Here is a 21,899-nt window from a genome sequence, read left to right on the forward strand (position 1 = left end):
ATCTTGGCCTGTGCCTGCAAAGTCACCCCAGACCTCTATTCAAAGGCCAATGGGACAATAGAAAGAGTAAGTTACTTAATCCAAACTTATTGAGATGGCAGAGAGTGGACAGAAGCAGCCATTAGCCGGAGGGCAAATGGTACATAGAGGAGCCCATGAGAAGGTAGGAGAGGGCGGCACCACTCAATTGGCCTGCAGGTGGGAAGATGTATTCAGGTAGACTTTGGTAAAAGGGGAACAAGCAAATAAGGATTCTCAATTAGGGTATCCTACTTTCTTCTTCTTTTTTTTTTTCTTTTGCTTTTTAGGACCTTACCTGTGGCACGTGGAGGTTCCCAGGCTAGGGGTCTAATCGGAGCTACAGTTACTGGCCTACACCGCGGTCACAGCAATGCCAGATCCAAGCCACATCTGCAACCTACACCACAGCTCACAGCAATGCCAGATCCTTAACCCACTGAGTGAGGCCAGGAATTGAACCCGCAACCTCATTGTTCCTAGTCAGATTCCTCTCTGCTGCACCACAACGGGAACTCCAGGTATCCTACTTATGATTTAAGAGTTTTTATAAAAATTATTACTGAACTCCTATGTCCCCATACTTAGTTTTCCTCCACAGATTAAAATAAAATAATCCTGAAGAAAATAAGAACCTTTGAAAAAAATTGTTTACAAATGCAAGGAAAAACAAATCACAAAGCAGTAGTTTCATTTCAGTGATATCACAGAGGTACAAAGCTATACAGATATATTCACATGTCAGTTAGACAGGCATGCTATTGACAAGGTCAGAATCAACTTGTTACCAAACTCAGGGTTGACTGCTCAAAAGCCAGTAACTGAGAGGCAAGGCTTGGTAGAAAGGAAAGTTGCTTTAGTTAGAATAGCTGGTGGAGTTCCGGTTGGGGCTCAGCGGTAATGAGCCCAACTAGTAGCCAAGAGGATATGGGTTTCCATCCCTGTCCTCGCTCATTGGGTTAAGGATCCAGCATTGCCATGAGCTCTGGTGTAGGCTGCAGATGTGGATTGGATCTGGCATGGCTGTGGCTGTGGCTTTGGCCGGCAGCTGTAGCGCCAATTTGTCCCCAGCCTGGGAACTTCCATATGCCGCATCTGTAGCCCTAAAAAGCAAAAAAAAAAAAAAAAAAAAAAAAAAAAAAAAAAAGAAAGAAAATCTGGCAATCTGGGGAGGAGAAGGACTCATGCCCTGAGACCAGCTCCAAAGATTCTGCTGACCTTGATGACTTCTAAAGGAAAAGGGAGAAACAGTTTCAATTAGTCACTAAGGTGGAGGCTCAGATTCTTCATCATTTTTCCATGGCGGGCGGACCACTGATGCCTCCCCATCTTCCTTTGAATGCTCTCTTGCCCTCATGGTCCACCTGCAAATTTGCTAAGGGGGGCACTGGAGGTAGAGAGTCAGTCATTGTTTAAATGCTTATGTCTTCATTTTTACTCCTTTTAATACAGGAAAGGAATCAACATGTTAGGCAAGGCATTGTGTGTGTTCAGTAGAGCAAAAGTCAGTTAAATGTTACTGAATGACCTCCTTTTTATAATTAAGGTTTAAGGGGAACAGAATTAGGCAATCAGGATGGGGCAAAAGAGCTGCATACAAACTCCCCAGAGTTTTAGGTTGATAGATGCAAACTACTGCCTTTGGAATGGCCAAGTAATGGGGCCTTACTGTATAGCACAGGGAACTATGCCCGATCTCTTGGGTTAGAACATGATGGAAGATAGCATGAAAAGAAAAAAAAGAATGTGTATATGTGTATGATTGGGTTACTTTGCTGTACAGCAGAAATTGAAGGAACATTGTAAGTCAATTATACTTTAATAAAAAATTTAAAAAATAGCTGCTTACAAATCCCCACTTTTTAGACATCCATTCCATTTTTGTCTTTCTTTTTTAGGGCTGCATCTGTGGCATATGGAAATTCCCAGGCTAGGGGTCAAATTGGAACTGCAGCTGCCAGTCTACACCACAGTCACAGCAATGAGGGATCCAAGCCATGTCTGTGACTTACACCACAGCTCATGGCCATGCTGGATCCTTAACCCACTGAGCAAGGCAAGGGATTGAACCCATATCCTCATGGATACTAGTCAGGTTCATTAACTGCTGAGCCACCATAGGAACTCCCATCCATTCCATTTCAGTGGAATTAGGGGCAAAGATCTGTCTTCTGCATTTTCTTCATGCTGACATAGGGCATTGCATTCTTAGGAGGGAAGCTGTCAATGTGGGTCTCTAGCATCTCTTTGCTGACAATTTTCATCTTCTGTTTACATATATGGACAGCTACTGTATATGTAATTTTGATGCCCACAAAGATACAGATTGCTATGAGCAATACCGTTAATCTCATTTTCTTAAGGTCAGTTCTTGGAATTGTGGTAACCATAGATTGAGCACTGCTCAAGATGGAGCAGTTTATGTCATGGCTGTGTTCTGGTCATCATGCAATTAGCTTTTTTCCCCCTCTGGTGGCAGTTATAGTAACTGTAAAACAACTCAGGAATTTTCATCAGACACTGAAAAAATTAATGACTCTCTTGCCCTAATCATGAATTACTTGAGCCTCCTCTTTTATGACTCAGGAAGGCCTGGGGGTTTTGAGCTTTTCTACAACACAAGAGGAAAGGACATGAGGGGCCTTTGTACTTGTGGAAGAACTAGGGAGAGAATTAGGTCCATGTCAGAGGTGACCCAGATACCGTGATCTCAGTTGGCACCTTATTTCGGCCTCATCCAGCTTTCACTTTGGCTGCAGGATGACCAAATTTGCAGCCAGTATAAGGAAAGGAACGTAGAAGTTAAGATTCTAAGTGTGGTTAGCTTTCTATTACAGAGAATGCTGGATACTAAAAGGGTAACTTCAGAAACTTGCTTTGATCAAATGAACTCTATTATTTCTATCAGGTAATTGGTTTTTATCCTCTGGTGTATACTCGGAAGTAATGGACCTGCTAATGTAATTTCTCAGCCAGAAAGGTGAAAATCAGAATGTTGGAATGGAAAGACATGGGAGTTTCAGATACACAGTTTTGTTTTTTGCTTACCAAAAAAATTTTTTCTTTTTGTTTTTTAGGCCACACCTGCAGCATAAGAAAGTTCCCAGGCTAGGAGTCAAATCAGAGCTGCAGCTTCTGGCTTACATCACAGCCACAGCAACGCTGGATCTGAGCTGCCTCTGCAAACTATGCCTCCACAGCTTGTGGCAACACTGGATCCTTAACCCAAGCAAGGCCAGGGATCAAACCGGTATCTTCAAAGACACTATATTGGGTTCTTAACCCACTGAGCTACAATGGGAACTCCCCCAAATTTAATTTTTTTTAAATTAAAAAATTAATTAATGATAGGTGACCTCTATCATTACTGAGTGATACCTGTCCTGTTCTTGCTGACATTTCCCATCTTTTCTTGCTGACTTTTTCTTTCCTCTTGCTTAATATATTTCAGCCACATTGATTACTGCTGACCTCCTAACCTAACTTGCCACATCCTTGTCTAACTTGGGGCCTTAGCCCAGATGTCAAATATGTGTAAAACACTATTCTTCCATGTTTTTGAAAATCCAGCTCATTCTTATTTTTCACATGTAAGCGCAAATGTTTTTGAAACTACGTATACATACATGCATGTGTAAGCATATACAGGGTTGCCTTTGTCGTCAGTGTTTCACTCTGAACATTTCCTCCATGGCTAGTATCACCATCTTATTTGCTTATAGTCTTTTCCAGAATTGCGTAGCTCACAGTAGGCACTGAATAATTTTTTTTTAAATTAGTAGATGCCATTGTTTATTGAAAATTTACTGTATTCTAAGCCCTGTGATAAGCATCAACAAAAGAAGAAAAATTAAGACTCTTTCTGTATCATGAAATTTAATTGCATGAAAAATTCTATATTGGGTATGTGTTGTAACTAAATGAATGAAAGATTGAAAAAAAAAAAAAAACCTGACTTGACGCATCAGACAATTTTCAAACTGGAAGGGAGTCTTAAGTATAATCTCATTTTATGTAGTGGAAAAAATTAGGCCTAGAGAAAGTATTAATTGTTTTATATTACAGATTAGGGAATCTATCTCCTATTCCCAATTCAGGGTTTCTAGTGTGAAAGTATCCATATAAAATAAACAGCTATATCAAGTATGTCATCAGCTTAGTTTATTTTTAAAGAAGACGAATTATAGATTTAGTTTGGTCCTAAACTAAACACTGACACATTTGTGTCAAAAAAAATTCCCTGATTAAAAAACAGAAAGACTGCCTTAAAACTTGCAAATCTTAGGTCCTAAGGCTTGTTTTTTTTCACCAGCATTATTGAGATAGTGTTGACAGATAACATTTGAAATATAAATGTAAAACATACAATGTAGTGATTTGATACACTTTTATATTGTGCAATGCTTACCATAGGAGGGTTAATTAACCCCTTCATCAGCTTACATAATTAATCATTTCTTTCTTGTGCTGTGAACACTCATGTGGTTATCCAGTTTTTCCAAAATCATTTATTGAAGAAACTTTTCTTTCCCCATTGAGTATTCTTTATTCCCTTGTCAAATATTAGCTAACTACACACACATATACATAAGAGGGTTTTTTTTTTTCTGAGCTCACAATCATGTTCCATTTATCTGAGTGTCTGTTTTATGCTAGTACCGTATGGGTTGATTACTATAAATTTGTAATATATTTTGAAATCAGGAAGTGTGATGCCTCCAGCTTTACTCTTTCTAAGGACTACTTTGGCTATTCAGGGTCTTTGTGGTTCCACATGAATTTTAGGATTATTTTTTCTCTCTCTTTTTTTTTTTTTTGTCTTTTTGCCATTTCTTGGGCCGCTCCCTCGGCATATGGAGGTTCCCAGGCTAGGGGTCTAATCGGAGCTGTAGCTGCCAGCCTACGCCAGAGCCACAGCAACGCGGGATCCGAGCTGCATCTTCGACCTACACCACAGCTCACAGCAACGCCGGATCGTTAACCCACTGAGCAAGGGCAGGGATCGAACCCGCAACCTCATGGTTCCTAGTCGGATTCGTTAACCACTGCGCCACGACGGGAACTCCCTTTTCTCTATTTCTATGAAAAAAAAAGTCATTGAAATTTTGATATGGAGTTCATTAAATCTATAGGTGGCTTTGCATGGAATCAACATTTTAAAAATATTAATTCTTTCAGTTCATGAACATGGACTATCTTTCCATTTATTTGTACCTTCAATTTTTTCATCATAATCTTAGTTTTCAGTACAGAGATCTTTTACCTCCCTAGTTAGATTTATTCTGAAATATTTTATTCTTTTGACGCTATTGTAGATGGGATTGTTTTTCTTATTTTTTTCATAATTTTCTTGTGTATAGAAACACAACCAATTTCTTTCCTTCCTTCCTTTCCTTCCTTTCCTTTCTTCCTTCCTTCCTGCCTGCCTGCCTTCCTTCCTTCCTTCTCTCTCTCTCTCTCTTCTTCCCTCCTTCCCTCCCTCCCTCTTTCTTTTCTCTTTTTTAGGACCACAGGTGAGGCAAGTTCCCAGGCTAAGGGTTGAATTGGATCTGCAGCTGCTGGCCTAAGCCACAACCACAGCAAAATCAGATCCAAGCCTCATGTGGCCTACACCACAGCTCACAGCAACGCTGAATTTTTAACCCACTGAGTGAGGCCAGGGATCAAACTTGCATCCTCATGGATACCAGGGTTCATAACCCACTGAGCCACAACAGGAACTCCACACAACTGATTTCTATATGTTTGTTTTGTATACTTAAATTTTACTGTATTCATTGATAAGTTCTAAGAGTTTTTGGTGGAGCCTTTAAGACTTTTTGCATAAAAATCTTATCATCCGCAAATAAAAAGTTTTACTTCTTTCTTTCTGATTTGGGTACTTTTATTTCATTTCTTGCCTGATTACTCTGGCTAGGACTTTAAATAGGTTTGGTGAGAGTGGACACCTTTGTCTTGTTCTTGCTCTTAGAGGAACAGCTTTCAACTTTTCACTGTTGCATATGATGTTAGCTGTGAGTTTGTTGTATATGGCCTTTATTATATTGAGGTATGTTTTGTTTATGCCCAAGTTGTTGAGAGTCTTTATCATGAAAGAATGTCGCATTTTGTCAAATGTTTTTTTCTTTTAAGATGATAATTCAATTTTTAACTTTCACATTTAATGATTTGCATATGTTGCCACCTTTGCACCACTAGAATAAATCCCACTTGATTATGATGATTGATCTACTTAATTACTGTTGAATTCAATTTGCTAGAACTCTCTTGGAGATTTTTACATCTATGTTCATTAGGAATATCAACATATATTTTCTTGCAGTGTTTTTATTTGACTTTGGTATCAAGAAAACACTGACCTCATAAAATGAATTTTGGAGTGTTCCCTGTTCTTCAGTTTTTAGAAGAGTTTGAAAAGGATTCTGATTTAAATGTTTAGTAAAATTCACTGTTAAAGCCATCTGGTCCTGGGCTTTTCTTCATTGGGATGTTCTTGATTACTGATTCAATCTTCTTTTTCAGTTGATCTGTTCTGATTTTCTTTTTCCTCTTGATTTGGTGTTAGTAGGCTATATATTTCTAGGAATTTATTTCTTCTATGTTGTCTAATTTTTTGGTTTATAGTTGTTCAGAGTAGTCTCTTATGGTTCTTTGTATTTCAGTGGTGCCAGTTGTAATATCTCCTCTTTCATTTCTTTTATTTGTGATTTCATTTATGTAAGTCTAAGTAGTCTAAACTATACAGATTGACAAAGAATAAATCTTTAAAAATTAAAAAAATATATGTTATGAACAAATTATTGATTCTTCCTATTCCAAAAGTAAAAGCAGGTGCTCTGACTAAAGCAAATTTTAGAACATGTTTTCTTGGTGTTTCAGGGAGATTCTGGTGGACCATTAGTATGTAAACATGAAAAAGGTCCCTTTGTCCTCTACGGCATTGTCAGCTGGGGAGCTGGCTATGCCCAGCCAAGGAAGCCAGATGTATTTTCCAGGGTGAGTGTCTTCTTGGAGTGGATTCAATCCAAAATCAAAGGTAAATATTTTTCAGATATTATGAAAACAGTGCCTCTTTCTCTGGGGTGGGCCTGGGAGAGGTGAGAGTGGAAGAAATAAGCATTATGAAAGAAAGATCATAAAGTAGTGTATCATTTATTTTAGTTGCTAAACACATTTCCGTTGGACATAACTATGGTAAAACTAATTTTTTCCTAAGGCTGCTTTAAGCTTAGATTTGCATTCTCTTTTGAAAAAAATCTGTGCTGGTACAGACCACATTTTGTCCATAGGCTTTTATCTCTATTTATTTTTAACACATTCTCCCCAAATACAGGTCATGCTTTACTTCAGATTAATAATGAAAATGAAACCTTACAAAGACAACAACTGCCACCACCCACAGCTTCAACAGACGCATCTGGGCCAGGTAGTAGATGTTCATGTTATCCCATTCATATAGATAATAAGCACTTAGCAAGAAACATTGCATATCTGGGTTCACGAATTTTCTCTGAAATACCATAAGCTGTGTTTACATTCTGGTTGGTAGTTTAAGCTGAAAGACAGGAGAATTGTTATTGTTACTGTCTGAGGATACTTTCTACCCCATATTACAGCTGTTGCAGGTAAAAAATTAAAATCTTGTGGTTGTGAACAGTTCTTGAAATTTGAAGTGCATAGATTTATTCTGACCTCTGAGCTGTTTACTCCTTCATGAATCTGAAAGTCCTTAGACTTTCAATGATCTTTCTCTGGATATGAGATGACCAAGATCAGCGTAAGTGTTAATGTCTCTCTCAATTCTCCCACTATTGTCAGTATCTATTTGCTAATAGGATTTTTATTTTTAGTTAAAAGCAAACAGAAACTGGAAATATAAGTGTGTGATAGATTTACAAAAATATGAATGTGCCACGATGCCGTCGTTGGTTTCCAAATGGTCAGGGTCTTCCCCTCTTTACCCATCTCTGCCCCACCCACCCACATATACTCAAGGCCAGTAGACAACTAGGAAGAGTTGGAGAAGACTTGAAAGGGATACAAGAGAGAAAGAGGGAGATTTGCTAGGGTGATGACCTTCAGTAGAAGAAAGAAGATGAGATCTAGTGTCCAGGTGGAAGAGTTGGTCTTAGATAGGAACAAAGTACAGTTCATCTATAGTTGCCAAATGGAAAACAATATTTAGGCACTGGTGCAACTGTATGGGTACATGTGGGGATGAGAACTTCTGGCAGCTCTCCTGTAATTGATAAGCAAATGAAAAAAATGGTTGTGGAAGAGAATTCAAGGGTTGTAGGAGAAAGTATTAAATAAGTTCCCTAAAATAGTGACTAGGAAAATGCAGTAGAATTGTTGGACAGCATAAAAGCCTCTGAGAATGATCATAAATTTAGAGGGAGGCTGATCAGTTAGTTTAGTTGCATGATTTCCTCTGGAGACCCTGAGAGGTACCACATAGATGCAAAGTAGATGGAGAATAGAGTCAGTTGGAGTGGGCCTTCCCAAATATACAAGAGTATACAGGAACTGAGAGTTAGTATGAGGAAGGGATTAGAATGATGAATGGTTGGAATTAAGCTAGGAAAAGAGTAAAGCAAAAACGGTGAGTTAGGAACAGAGAACAGGTGGTGGGATAGATGAATTACAAGTCTCAAAAGGTGAAGGAGTATTGAAGAAAGCTGAAAAATAGAAGGTTAGAAAGGGCAGTGCTTAAAACAGTTTATACAAGGTTTGGAGTTATTGCTAAGGACCCAGCCTCTAGGGGCTGACCACTGGGATAAGTGAATGAGGTCAACTGAAGGGCAAGATTGATGGAGGAATGTTGAGAAATTGAGACGCTTCAGTGCTGGAGTCATCATCTATGTGGCTTTCAAAATCAGCAAAATGTATGGTAGGAACACTGTTGGAGAAAATGACTGCTAAAATCTAGGAATGAGGTGGAGTAAGCCAGAGAACAGTCATGGGTGGTATGGTCTGACAACACTGGAGTCAGAGTCAAAACAGAAGTCAAAGTCATGATTTTTTTTTCTTTTTATGGACATACTTGTGACATATGGAAATTCCTGGGCCAGGGGTCAGATCAGAACTGCAGCTACAACATATGCAGCAGCTTGTGGCAACACTGGATCCTTAACCCAGTGAGCGAGGCCAGGGATCAGACCCACATCCTCATGGAGACAAGGTCATGTCATTAACCCACTGAGCCACAATGGGAACTCCCAAAGAGTCATATTTAGATTAAAATGAAATCTGGAATTGGGGTTGAGATGGAGAGCGGACTTGGGTCCAAGATCCTAAGACCAAAGGATTTTGACAGTTAAATGAACAATATTAATGAGCACCAAAGTAAGGTGGTTGTTTTTGTTTTTCTTTTTTTTTTTTCCTTTTTAGGGCTGCACCTTTGGCATATGGAAGTTTCTGGGTTAGGGGTTGAATAGGAACTGCTGTTGCTGGCCTACACCACAGCCCACAGCAATGCAGGATCTGAGCCACATCTGCAGCCAGGGATTGATTCCACATCTTCACGGACACTGTGTCCATTTCTTAACCTACTGAGCCACAAAAGGAATCCAGTGCCAAAGTAAATTAATGCATGTAAAGGACTTAGAATACGGATGGCATCACATGTGATGAGGGTCAATAAGTGGTGGTGAAGGTAGTGATCATCAAACAGTCTTTGAACCGTCCCTTTCAGACTGTTAGAAAATGAATGTGGTTAAAATGAAGAGAAGGTATTTTTCATTTGTATGTGTTCATAAATATTTATGCATGCCAAAGAACTTTTAACGTTTTACATATGAAAGGGTATGTTTTGTTTTAGTTCTATGAATATTCTATGAGAAAAAAATGTAAGGATTCTGCCATATTTAACACCCACCCACTCCCACCACTTGTTTTTAACACAAGGGAATGAATGAATCCTAGCAATGTTTTTTTAAGACATTTATAAAAAGCAGTGGCTGGTTGAGAATTCATAACTTTATATGATTTGATTCCCTTTTTAGGCAGGCTTGTCATCGAGGATTCACATGGAGAGGAAACAAAGATTAGAAAGACATATTGGGGGTCAGACTCTGAAAGACCTTGCAGTCTGGGCTAGTTGCTTTGAGAAAGGAAAGAACTTAATTCTTCTGTTTCAATCACTGTTTCCAGATTGGGGGGCATGGTGGAGGAAGATTTGAGACTAGGAAATCAGGCTACTTTAACATCAAAGTAGACCTAATAAATATCTGAGTTAGATCATAAGAGCCATATAAACGAAAAGGAAAAAATGCACCAAAGTAAAAGAAGACTAAGCAACTGAATGGGATCCTGAATTCTTGTAGCACTTCACTTCTGCTACTCTTCATCTCTACTGTTTATAAAAGTACATTGACCTCTGTGTCCCCTCAGTTAGAATGGTAATTTCTCTATGGCAGACCATGTATAACAAAATACATATTAGTTAACTAATACTCATCCAATGAAATGTGTTCTGTGAACACATTTGAGTACGGAATATTTCAGTTGTAATTTCTCAAAAGATTGTTGTCAAGGCAATAGACAGGGGTGAAGAAGGAAGAGCCAGTGATGTCACCTGAAGGAGGAGAAGCCAATGACAGGGTCAGTGAGCCATAGAGCTCCTGGCATCTGTTGCCTGGCCAATATCTCTGCAGGTGCCAAAGCCACCCTTAGATTTAAGAACAAGTTGGGAATTCCCATTGTGGCTCAGCAGGTTGAGGACACAATTTTTTCTCCATGAGGATGTGGGTTTGATCCCTGGCCTCCCTCAGTGGGTTAAGGATCCAGTGTTGCCACAAGCTCCTGCATAGGTTGTAGCTGCAACTCTGATTAGACCCCTGGCCCAGGAACTTCCATATGCCTCAGGTGTGGCCATAAAAAATTTTTTAATTAATAAAATAAAAATAGGGCACATTAAATAGCATGATCATTTTACTCAAGGACTTGTAACTGATAGTAATCAAAGCAAGCCTACATTATTCAAGTTTATGATAGAATCTCATTTTTCATTGCCTTATTAATTTGGTCCCTGGTGTCACTGTGTTCTGAATTGTAGGCTGTTACTCTGAAGTGGAGCTTCAGGAACCCAGAGGCTTTTTTTCTTCTCCACAATACCCACTGGATTATCAAGGAAAGCTAGAATGTTCTTGGGTGCTCAGAGTCTCGCCAAATAGTATGGCAAAATTTACAGTTGAGTATCTGTCACTCCCTGAGTCTCACATGTGTCAAGATTCAGCTCTGACTATTTATGAAGAAAACCACAGTGAGAGAAAAATGTCAGGTAATATTTATGGGCATCTACACGTTGTGCTGGGAGCCTTTTCTTTATAGGCAGTTTATGATCAAAGGGAGAGTTTGACTTGGTAATAATACCACCAAAATGTTGATTCATGTATTAGGAATGCCCTTTTTAGGCATATTTAATATTTTCAAAATTTAAATTTACAAAACAGGTATATTCAAGCTTGACTGAGTGCGCTTGTCCGTGTGTTTAATCAGAAAAAATATGATAGAGCCCAACTTTGTCAAACATCCCAGAACCATGCCAGAATGCCAGAAATTTATGCTTGACAAAGGAGGGGTTAAGATGGTTAAAAATTGGGAAGGAGTGGGGATGTGTTGAATTTTAAAATAAAGCAAAATATGCTAAAGGCTTTTAAAATGGCAAAATTAAAAAGATTTGCTGGGAGTTTCCATTGTGGCACAGTGGAAACGAATCCGACTAGGAACCGTGAGGTTGGGTGTTCGACCCCTGGCCTCGCTCAGTGGATTAAGGATCTGGCGTTGCTGTGAGCTGTGGTATAGGTTGCAGACATGGCTCGGATCTGGCATTGTTATGGCTGTGGTGCAGGCCAGCAGCTGTAGCTCCGAGTTAACCCATAGCCTGGGAACCTGCATATGCCGCAGGTGAGTCTCTAAAAAGAAAAAAAAAAAAAAAGACTTGTTAATAACATGCCTACTGTCATTTTATGTAAATGGGTAGATTCGTTTTTGTTCAACAAAACAAACTTGGCACCTCTTATTTGTATAGGTGTAATATAGGCTTTTTGTCTCTCAGTAAAGAGAAAGGTGAGAAGGTGTTGGAAATAATTTGGTTGATGAGGAAACCTGGAAAGAAAAACAATTTAGGAGTTCTCACTGTGGCACAGTGGGTTTGGTAACTGCCATGGTATGGGTTCAATCCCTGGCCCTGAGCAATGGGTTAAAAAAATGATCCAGTGTTGCCACAGCTGTGGCTCAGATTCAATCCCTAGCTGGGAACTTCTGTATGTTGTGGGTGCGGCTGGAAGTTTGTGTGTTTACAGAATGCACACAAATGCACATGCTTGATTCAGGAGTATGTGGAGGACAGGGAATTGCTTTAAGGGTGAGATTGTTTTCTTAGGGAAAGTTCTGAAAGATTGAATTATTGACTTAGGAGGCATACAAACATTTATTTAAAGAAACTTTGTTTAAAATGCTATCTCATTTAGACTACAGAGAAGATTGCTCACTGTCCTATCCACTTCGCGGAGTTTCCCCCTATGATCAGATCACCTCCTCCATCCACTTCAGTTAAAACGGCTCAAGGTGTTGTAGCTGAAATAAAATCCAGAATCCCTAGCAGGATCGTTTGCTTTCCTCTCCTTTAGCTCATCATGCTCTTACCTCTAGACCTTATCTACCTTCTCTCCTAGCTCTTCATCCATCTAGTCAAGTCTTGACTAGAATGTGCCTTCTTTTTTTCATTTTGACTTTTTTATACAATTTTTTTATGGCATATGTAAGTTCCTGGGCCAGGGGTTGAACCTTCACTGCCACAGAGACAACACTGGATCCTTAGCCCACTGCACCACAGTGGGAATTCCTATACAATTTTTAAAGGGTACTTTCCACTTACGGTTATTACAAAATATTGGCTATATTCCCCATGTGGTACAATACATCCTTGAGCCTATCTTACATCCCATGGTTTGTGCCTCCCATGGCCCCACCCTTACATTGCACCCCTCCTCCACTGGTGACCACTAATTTGTTCTCTATATCTGTGAGACTGCCCCTTTTTTGTGATTTTCACTAGTTTGTAGTATTTTTCAGATTCCACATGTAAGTGATATTATATAGTTTTTGTGTTTTTCTAACTCATTTCTCTTGGCATAATGCCCTCTAAGTCTATCTATGTTTCTACAAATGGCAAAAATTTGTTCTTTTTTATGGCTGAGTAATATTCCCTTTATATATATTACAAACACACAGACAGACACATCTTTATCCATTCATCTGTTTTGCTTCTATAGCTTGGCTATTGTAGATAGTGTTACTATGAACATTGGAGTGCATGCGTCTCTTTGAATTCGTATTTTTGATTTTTTTTTATTTTATTATACCCAGGAGTAGAACTGCTGGGTCATGTGGTAGTTCTATTTTTAGTTTTTTGAGAAACTTCCAAACTGTTTTCCACAGTGGCTGCCTCAGTGTGCAAGGGTTTCTATTTCTCCACATAGAATGTTTTTGAACATACCTTCCCAATGAGGCCAACCTGATGGATGTGACTTGCATCACCTCCCACCTCTGTACTTTTTAGTGTCTTTCTCTTGGCATTATTGTCTTCTAACCTATGGTATTATGTTTTCATGCCTGTGTCTTCCCTATTGATATGAGCTTGTCTCTTCACTTTAAGAATCCCTAGTGCCTAGAACAGTGCCTAACACGTGGGAAGCATTTAAAAAATGAGCAACTGACCTTTAAGGTCACCTTCTCAATGAGGTCTTCTCAGTGTAAAGAAGCATCATCCTGGAGTTCCTATTGTGACTCATTGGGTTAAGAACCCAACACAGTCTCCATGAGGATGTGGGTTCCCTCTCTGGCCTCGCTCAATGAGTTAAAGGTCTGGTATTGTCACAAGCTGTGACATAAGTCGCAAATGCGGCTTGGATCTGGCATTGCTGTGGCTGTGGCATAGGCCTGCAGCTGGAACTCAGATCCGACCCCTAGCCTGGGAACTTCCATATGCTGCGGATGAAGCCATAGAAAAAAAATAAAGCATCATCATTTCCCTCCCACAGTCTTTTTCTATCTTATTACACTGGTTATCTCATTTGTTGCAGTGGTCTGTGTTTGAAATCATCTTCTTCATTTCTGACTAAAATGAAAGCATCATGAGAACAGGGATCTGGCTATTATGTTCCTGCCTGTCTCTCCCCAAATGGGGATAATAGAGACTTAGAACTTTTTTTTTTTACATGAATGCATACAGTACATAATTCTTCAGAAAGACCAAATCAGTTTTCACTGACTTTAGCATAAATAAGATTCTCTTTTGCCATGCCCGTAATCTAATAAATCAATTTAGCACACACTTTAAAATGTTTATCCTTAATGGGGATAAATATATTTTTATATATTGGTTAGTTATTTGCATTTTTATCATTCTTGTCTATTTTTAAAATTTTATCATTGCTGTTATTATTGGTTTATAAGAGCTATAGATATAACAATTTTTCCTTTGTCATAAGTTACAAGTACTTATTTGTAGGATTGTCATTTGCCTTTATTTATTTTATTTATTTTTTGTCTTTTTAGGGCTACACCCACAACACATGGAGGTCCCCAGGCTAGGGATCAAATTGGAGCTGTGGCTGCCAGCCCACACTACAGCCACAGCATGCCAGATCCGAGCCATGTCTGCAAACTACACCACAGCTCACAGCTGTGAGAAAGGCCACGGATTGAACCTGTGTCCTCATGGATATTAGACAGATTTGTTTCCACTGAGCCACGATGAGAACTTCTATCATTTGCCTTTAAATGTTGGAGATTTATATGTGGTGTAAATATTTTAAAATTTACTAGTTTAAATATATCCATATGTATCCTTGATCTTTGATTTATCTCGTTGCTTTTATTTTTTAAAAATTAATGTCCCAATATGAGATCAGAAATTTTTTAATTCAAAAAACCTTAATCCTGGTGAAATGTATTTTCTTGTATGGTAAAGTAGCCTTACGACTGCTTCTTTTTTTTGTTTTGTTTTTTAGAGCCACGCCTGCAGCATATGGAAGTTTCCAGGGTAGGGGTGGAATTGAAGCTGTGGCCGCCAGCCTACGCCACAGCCACAGCAACACCACATCTGAGCCATATCTGTGACCTATACCACAGCTCACAGCGACACCAGATCTTTGAACTCCTGAGAGAGGTCAGGGATTGAACCTGCATCCTTTTGGATCCTAGTCACGTTTGTTAACTGCTGTGCCACGAAGGGAACTCCCACTACTGCTTCTTTAAAAAAATTTTTTTTTTCCGCTCTCGTTTATAGCTATCTTTGTTGTATACCAGATTGTTATAATGAAAGAAGTGACTTTTGGGAAAATTTGCCTTTATCATTATTACCTACTGCTTGACTTTGTTGTGGATTAACTGGGGATCCCCTATAATTTTTCAACCTAGCATTTTCTGGTTTGAAATTGTCAGTTTGAAACTTATGGAATTGTTCTGCCCTTCAGATGATAGCTAGCAGAATTGTAAGACTATGACAGAAATTTTACCTCTTACTCAAGTTGGATAGTATTCTTGTATGCTGTAAAGTTCTATGTTCTTCCCTGTGGGAGCCAGCAATCATTCAAGAACTGCATTCATCTTTACTTGCTACAAATAAACATTTGATCATTCTTCAAACAGGATTTCAACATCATTTACCCTAATAGGTTATGCCAACTACTGCTTTTTCTTCTTGCGTATCTTCTCTCTTCCTTCCTCCCTACAGATAAATGGGGAGGATCTACTGTGGGCTAGGGATTGAATCTTCTTGTTTGTGGGCCTCCAGTAGTGAACAAAATGAACAACAACAAAAAAAATCCCCCCCCCTTGCCAATCTTATTTTCTAGTGGGGAGAGGACACATAATATAGTAAAATATATAATATATTAGAGACAAAGGATGAGGGGAATGAGGTGGGAAGGGAGAGAAGAAGTCTCTGGGATGCAGGTGCCATACAGTTGTGGGCGGTATAATCAGCAGAAGTCTTTCTGAGCCAGTGATATTTAAATAAATGTTACAGGAGTTCCCTGGTGGCCTTGCGGTTAAAGATTCAGCATTGTCATGGCTGTAGCTCAGGTTTGATTCCTGGTCCAGGAACTTCCACATGCCACATATGTAGCCAAAAAATAAAAACAAATAAATAAATATTACTGAGGGATACTGAATTATTCTTAATAGTAGATGGGTTTGAGACTACTAAGCTCATAGTTTTTTTCTTTTTTCAGGACCGCACTTGTGGCACATGGAAATACCCAGGCTAGGGGTTGAACAAGAGCTACAGCTGCTGGCCTACACCATAGCCACAGCAACTCAGGATCTCAGCCGAATCTGCAACCTACACCACAGCTCACCACAATGCTGGATCCCTGACCCACTGAGCAGAGCCAGGGATTGAACCTGAATTCTCATGGATACTAGTTGGATTTGTTTCTGCTGTGCCCCAATGGGAATGCCTCCTTTTTATATCTTCTTAATCAGGCCTCTGAATCATTTTAGAATTATGGCTATAATGTTCCTTTCTATCTTTGACTTATGTTCTCAAGGTAAAGCAATCAAAAGAAGATTGGCTATAGGGAAAGAATAAATTTTCGAGTAGAAAAAGGTTTTCTTCATTGGTTTTTCACAGTTACGTACTTTTTAATAAATGTGTTACTTTTCTAGGAGAAAAATGGCACATCAGCATCATTTTAAAGACAAGATAGAAGTTCCCATTGTGGCTCACCAGGTTAAGAACCTGACATCATGTCTCTGAGGATGTGGATTTGATCCCTGGCCTCACTCTGTGGGTTAAGGATTTGACATTGCTGCAAGCTGCAGAGCAGGTTGCAGATGTGGCTTGGATCTGGTTTTGCCATGGCTGTGGCATAGGCCTGCAGCTGCAGCTCCAATTCAACCCCTACCCTGGGAATTTTCATATGCTGTAGGTGCTGCTATAAAAAGGGGGAAGAAAAGTAAGGTAATTAATTTGCTACCTACTGTCCTTCAAGGGAGCAATGTGACCTAGTAGACTGTAATAGGTAATTGGGTTTACGGTCCTAGCTTCAGATTCTGACTCCCCATCTCACCAATCTGTGACTTTGGGGGGTTCTGGAATTCTGTTGGTCATTTTGCAGAATAGAGTTTAAGTAATTGCTGTGCATAAACTAGAGAAACTGTTAAATCTTCTTCTTCTGCTTCTGCTTCTGTTTTTTTTTTTTTTTTTTTTTTTAGGGCTGCATGTGTGGCATATGGAAGTTCCCAGGCTGGGGTCAAATTAGAGCTGCAGTTGAGAGCCTACACCACAGCCACAACAACACAGGATCCAAGCCACGTCTGTGACCTACACCACAGCTCACAGCAATACTGGATCCTAAACCCACTGGGAGAGGCCAGGGATCAAACTCCATCCTCATGGATACTAGTCAGGTTCATTACTGCTGAGCCACAACAGGAACTCCTTTTTTTTTTTTTAATCAAATTTAATTTTTTCAACCTAGGTGAATTATGTGGAAGAAGACTTTACCCAATGATTTTCATGAGCTCCGGACCACTGGTGAGGGTAACATTTCATTCCCATGTGCAAGGTGCTTTTGGCATACGTTATATTGTTTTTAGAGTCCAAGGTATGTTTGATTTAAAAAATTTACAAAATTAAAAATCAATGTTTTTCTTTTTAGGAATATTTCAAAACATATGAAAAAATTATGTTTCTGTGAGTAATGAGTTTATGATTGAATGGAAAATCTAAGTGATCTGAGATTGGTCAGGTCCAAGAGAAAAACTATTCAGTAAATGACTTGATTGACTTATAAGTCATTTAGAATTGTGGTTTATGGACATGGGTAAGATATATTAATTGCAAAATAGTATTTTTATTGTGATTTTATAGCACAGTATGCTTTTTTTTCTGCAGCCATAATTCTTGCGGCTTGAAAGATTTGGGTTCTAAATCTTTTTTTTTTTTTTTTTTTTTGCTTTTTGCTTTTTAGGGCCACATCTGAGGCATATGAAGGTTCCCAGACTAGGGGTCATATAGGAGCTGCAGCTGCCGGCCTATGTGACAGCCACAGCAATGTGGGATCCAAGCCATATCTTCAAGCTACACCACAGTTCACTGCAACGCCAGATCCTTAACCCACTGAGCGAGGTCAGGGGTGGAACCCAAAACCTCATGGTTGCTAGTTGAATTCGTTTCTGTTGTGCCACAACAGGAACTCCCTGGGTTCTAAATCTTAGCTGGCTGAATAGCTCTGGACATTTCATTATCTCTGTATCAGACTTTTCTTCATATTATAATAATAGAAGGTTAGAATGAGTTTTGAAAAGAAACTTAACAAATAGTAGATGCTTGCATTATAAATGTAAACTCTATGCAACTCAGGGTTATCAGATGGCATTTTCAAACATGTAATTAGTGAAGCATTTTGACTCTTGATGAGCATAGGTAACCAAAAACTAATTCCTCTCCTTGGCATTGAAAAGCATTGCAGAGATATATTTGGAAAAAAAGTTAAGTGAGTAATAAAAGAAAAGCATGCATACCATATGAAATTTTTTTCCTAAAAAACTGTATTTAGAATATTGCTTTTAACAAATATCATATGATATCACTTATATGTTGAATTGAAGATAAGATCCAAATGAATTTATTCACAAAACAGAAACAGACTCATAGACATAGGAAACAAACGTATGGTCACTAAAGGGGAGGGGGGTCAGGAAAGGATAAATTAAGAGTTTGGGATTAGCAAATACAAACTACTGCATATAAAACAGAGACAACAAGGTCCTGCTGTACAGCACAGGGAACTATAATCAGTATCCTAATAAATCATCATAGAAAAGAATATGAAAAAGTATATATATATATATATATTCTTCATATGTAAGAATATATATCTATATATTTAATTGAAGTATAGTTGATTTACAGTGTTGTGTTAGTGTCTGGTATATAGCAGAGTGATTCAGGTATACACAAGAAATGAACACAACATTGTAAATCAATTATAGTTCAATTAAAAATTTTTAAAAAATAAAATTGCTTTTAGATGGAATTGTACAGGGAACCTGTATTATCTGTAGTTATTGCACGTTATCTTCCTTAGACCCTGGGCTATGCCAAAAGCAATACCTTTGAGAAAAGTGCTGGCTTTCTGTATCTTTTGAATGTTTCAGATAGAACATTTTTAGTTAAACCAGCTACCTCCTGTTAACTTTTTTCTAAAACAGGGAGAAAAGCTGACAGCTCTAATCTGAAAAGGTGGATAACAAGCTTCTTAAAAATCAGTTTTACCTCGTTCCCTTTTCTTTATTTCTAGGTCCAAAGGGCAGTAAAAGGACCAAATTTCTTCAGAGTTCTAATCAAGAACTGGTGGTCACTTGTGGGGATGTTATTCTGACCAAACCAGCAGGAATCATACAAATCCCAAGATATTTTCAGAGAACCACTAGGAGGTGAGGAAGGAATATTTACTATGACAAAAGAAGTTTGTTAATGATCACTTGACAAGCAGCAACATGTGGTTTTTATTTAAGGCATTATTTTTCACCTCTTTCCCTTGGACAACAGACTTTGAGATAAACCCTGATCTGAGGCCTTCAGTATATGAAAACCATTTGTAAGATGACCCTGTTGATAAATTGTACTTCCCCAACAAAAGAGACCATTTATTAGGTAAAGTGGAAAGCTAAATCTCTAGCAAAGAGTTTTAGAGATTGAAATAGTGTATGTAAAACTCTGGTACAGAGTACATAGTGAATAAATAGATTTTTTTTAAAATTTTTTTCTTCTTTTTGTCTTTTTAGGGCTGCGCCCACGACATATGGAGGTTCCCAGGCTAGGGATCCAATTGGAGCTGTAGCCGCTGGCCTACACCACAGCCACAGCCATGCTAGATCCAAGCCACATCTTTGACCTACACCACAGCTCATGCAACACTGGATGATTAACTCACTGAGTGAGGCCAGATATCAAACCTGCATCTTCATGGACACTAGTCAGATTCATTTCCTCTGAGCCACAATGGGAACTCCAATAAATAGTTCTTAAAATGCCACAGTGAAAAGAGAACTCTGTCTGAATTAAATATTAGAATAAATTTGAAGTGAGAAAAACAAAAAGTGAGGTTCATGCAGTATCAATCATAAGTAAATTTATATGATTTGGGGAAGTTTGGGGCAAGAATACTTGCTTGACTCTCTTATAGATGGCCTATCTGAACACAGAATATTACAATTGAGTGACCAACCATTCACCACAAGGGTGAGCTTAGTTAAAACTTTTGACAAATTCAGTCTTACAGACTATTTTTCATTGCTCTAATTTAAGTAGAAACCTTTCTTTTACCTAAGCACAAAAAAGCAGGGAGTTCCTGACAGGGATTCACTGAGTGATGCATTGGATTCTGAACCAAGTAAATAACAATATATGCTATTTAAAAGTCATTTCTGACTTTCTTTCATCTGTACCATAGCTGCCACTGGAGATTATTAGCCCCATTAAATCACATCATTCGCCTGGATGTTATCAACTTCCAGCTGAAACCAGTGCCCTTGGCCTGTCAGGGTCACCTGTGGGTTTATGAAGGATTTGGATCAGACAGAAAATTAATAGGTAACTAATTTCCCATGAAGAACTATACTGTTGATTTTCTTTCATAAAATATTCTTAGAACATTTTATATTCAGTATGTGAATTACAGATGATAGAAATGAATCTCTGCTTATGTGGCATTGAAATAACCTTACTGTTACTATTTTTTATATTTATAATTGAGAGTCACCTAACACTCTCTGGTTACATTAAAATAACACCCAATTGTATGATGTTTACTTGGGTCATACCTAGATTAAACTTACCCAGAAATACTAAAAATCAAGGATGAATAAACCTCTTACCTCTTAGACGAATACAACGAAAAGAATCGAGAGTATAATATTAATCAGGCAAAATAATGTTCACAGAAAAGTCATTAAATGGGTGTATTAATTAGATAACAGGTGAAAACATGATTACTGTGACTTAATTTTATTATTCTGAAAGAGATCCAGAGGGATGCAGAAATCCACGGAGATGCTCAACAGTTCAAATCTGTGAAGACTGGCATTACTGCAGTTCTCCTGGCCTTTTCCTAATGGTTCCATAATGGCTCGACCATTGTCATTACACTGGAGAAAAAGGAAGAAGCAGCACAGGGAAAGATTATCACTGCAGAGAAAGCAAATATGTTTTCAAGAATCCTATCCCATATTTAAGTCACTTTGGCCAAATGTGTCACTTGCCCATACCTGACAGGGAGATGACTAGAGAAAAGGGGAATGGTAATGGGATTTGGGCTGGCTGACCAATGTTACCCAATTAGACAGGATATATCAGTCTAGAATTCTGGAATCTGATCATCCTGGCTATAGATCGTATGCAGCTCTACCACATAGTAATTCAGTAACTATGGGAATGTCCCCTAAGCTTTCTAAGGGTCACCGTACTTATTTGTGACATGAAGATAATCTACCTGTAACTTTTCATGTGATTGATAAGAGACATCCCACCATCACTACCACACACACATACATGGGCATTATAAGGTCCCAATTTCCTTAAGCCAGAGATACAGATGCCTGATGAAACAAGGTGACAACCCAGATGGAGAGGATGTGTGGCACTTTGCTGGCCTTTAACTCTCTAGAAAGGACCTGGATGCCAGTGCCATTCTCCTACTTAGGCAGAGTCCTGCCAGAGTTGATAAAATAGTCAGTTGCTAAACCACTGTCCCTTCATTCTTTGGACTTGCATTACCATCCCTGAAGTGGATACACTAACAATCTTTGTGTTTCTGCTTAAGGGAATGTAAGTAAACATGGAACTTTCCTGGTTCCTGAGTCAA

General features: G+C 38.7%; 1 protein-coding gene across 1 annotated transcript in view; it reads left to right on the top strand.

Moving 5' to 3' along the window:
- The window catches only part of OVCH1 (ovochymase 1), a 61,065-nt gene extending 39,915 nt beyond the window's left edge, over positions 1 to 21,150 (top strand). The window contains exons 19-25 of the mRNA XM_047785750.1: positions 6,898 to 7,054; positions 7,352 to 7,444; positions 11,075 to 11,299; positions 17,511 to 17,636; positions 19,335 to 19,470; positions 20,490 to 20,629; positions 21,059 to 21,150. Of these exons, the coding sequence (XP_047641706.1) occupies positions 6,898 to 7,054; positions 7,352 to 7,444; positions 11,075 to 11,299; positions 17,511 to 17,636; positions 19,335 to 19,470; positions 20,490 to 20,629; positions 21,059 to 21,150 (969 nt within the window). The remainder of the gene's footprint in view (positions 1 to 6,897; positions 7,055 to 7,351; positions 7,445 to 11,074; positions 11,300 to 17,510; positions 17,637 to 19,334; positions 19,471 to 20,489; positions 20,630 to 21,058) is intronic.
- The last annotated feature ends 749 nt before the right edge of the window (positions 21,151 to 21,899 follow it).

The sequence above is a fragment of the Phacochoerus africanus genome, chromosome 7 (genome assembly GCF_016906955.1).
Source record: "Phacochoerus africanus isolate WHEZ1 chromosome 7, ROS_Pafr_v1, whole genome shotgun sequence".
Classification (NCBI taxonomy): Eukaryota; Metazoa; Chordata; class Mammalia; order Artiodactyla; family Suidae; genus Phacochoerus; species Phacochoerus africanus.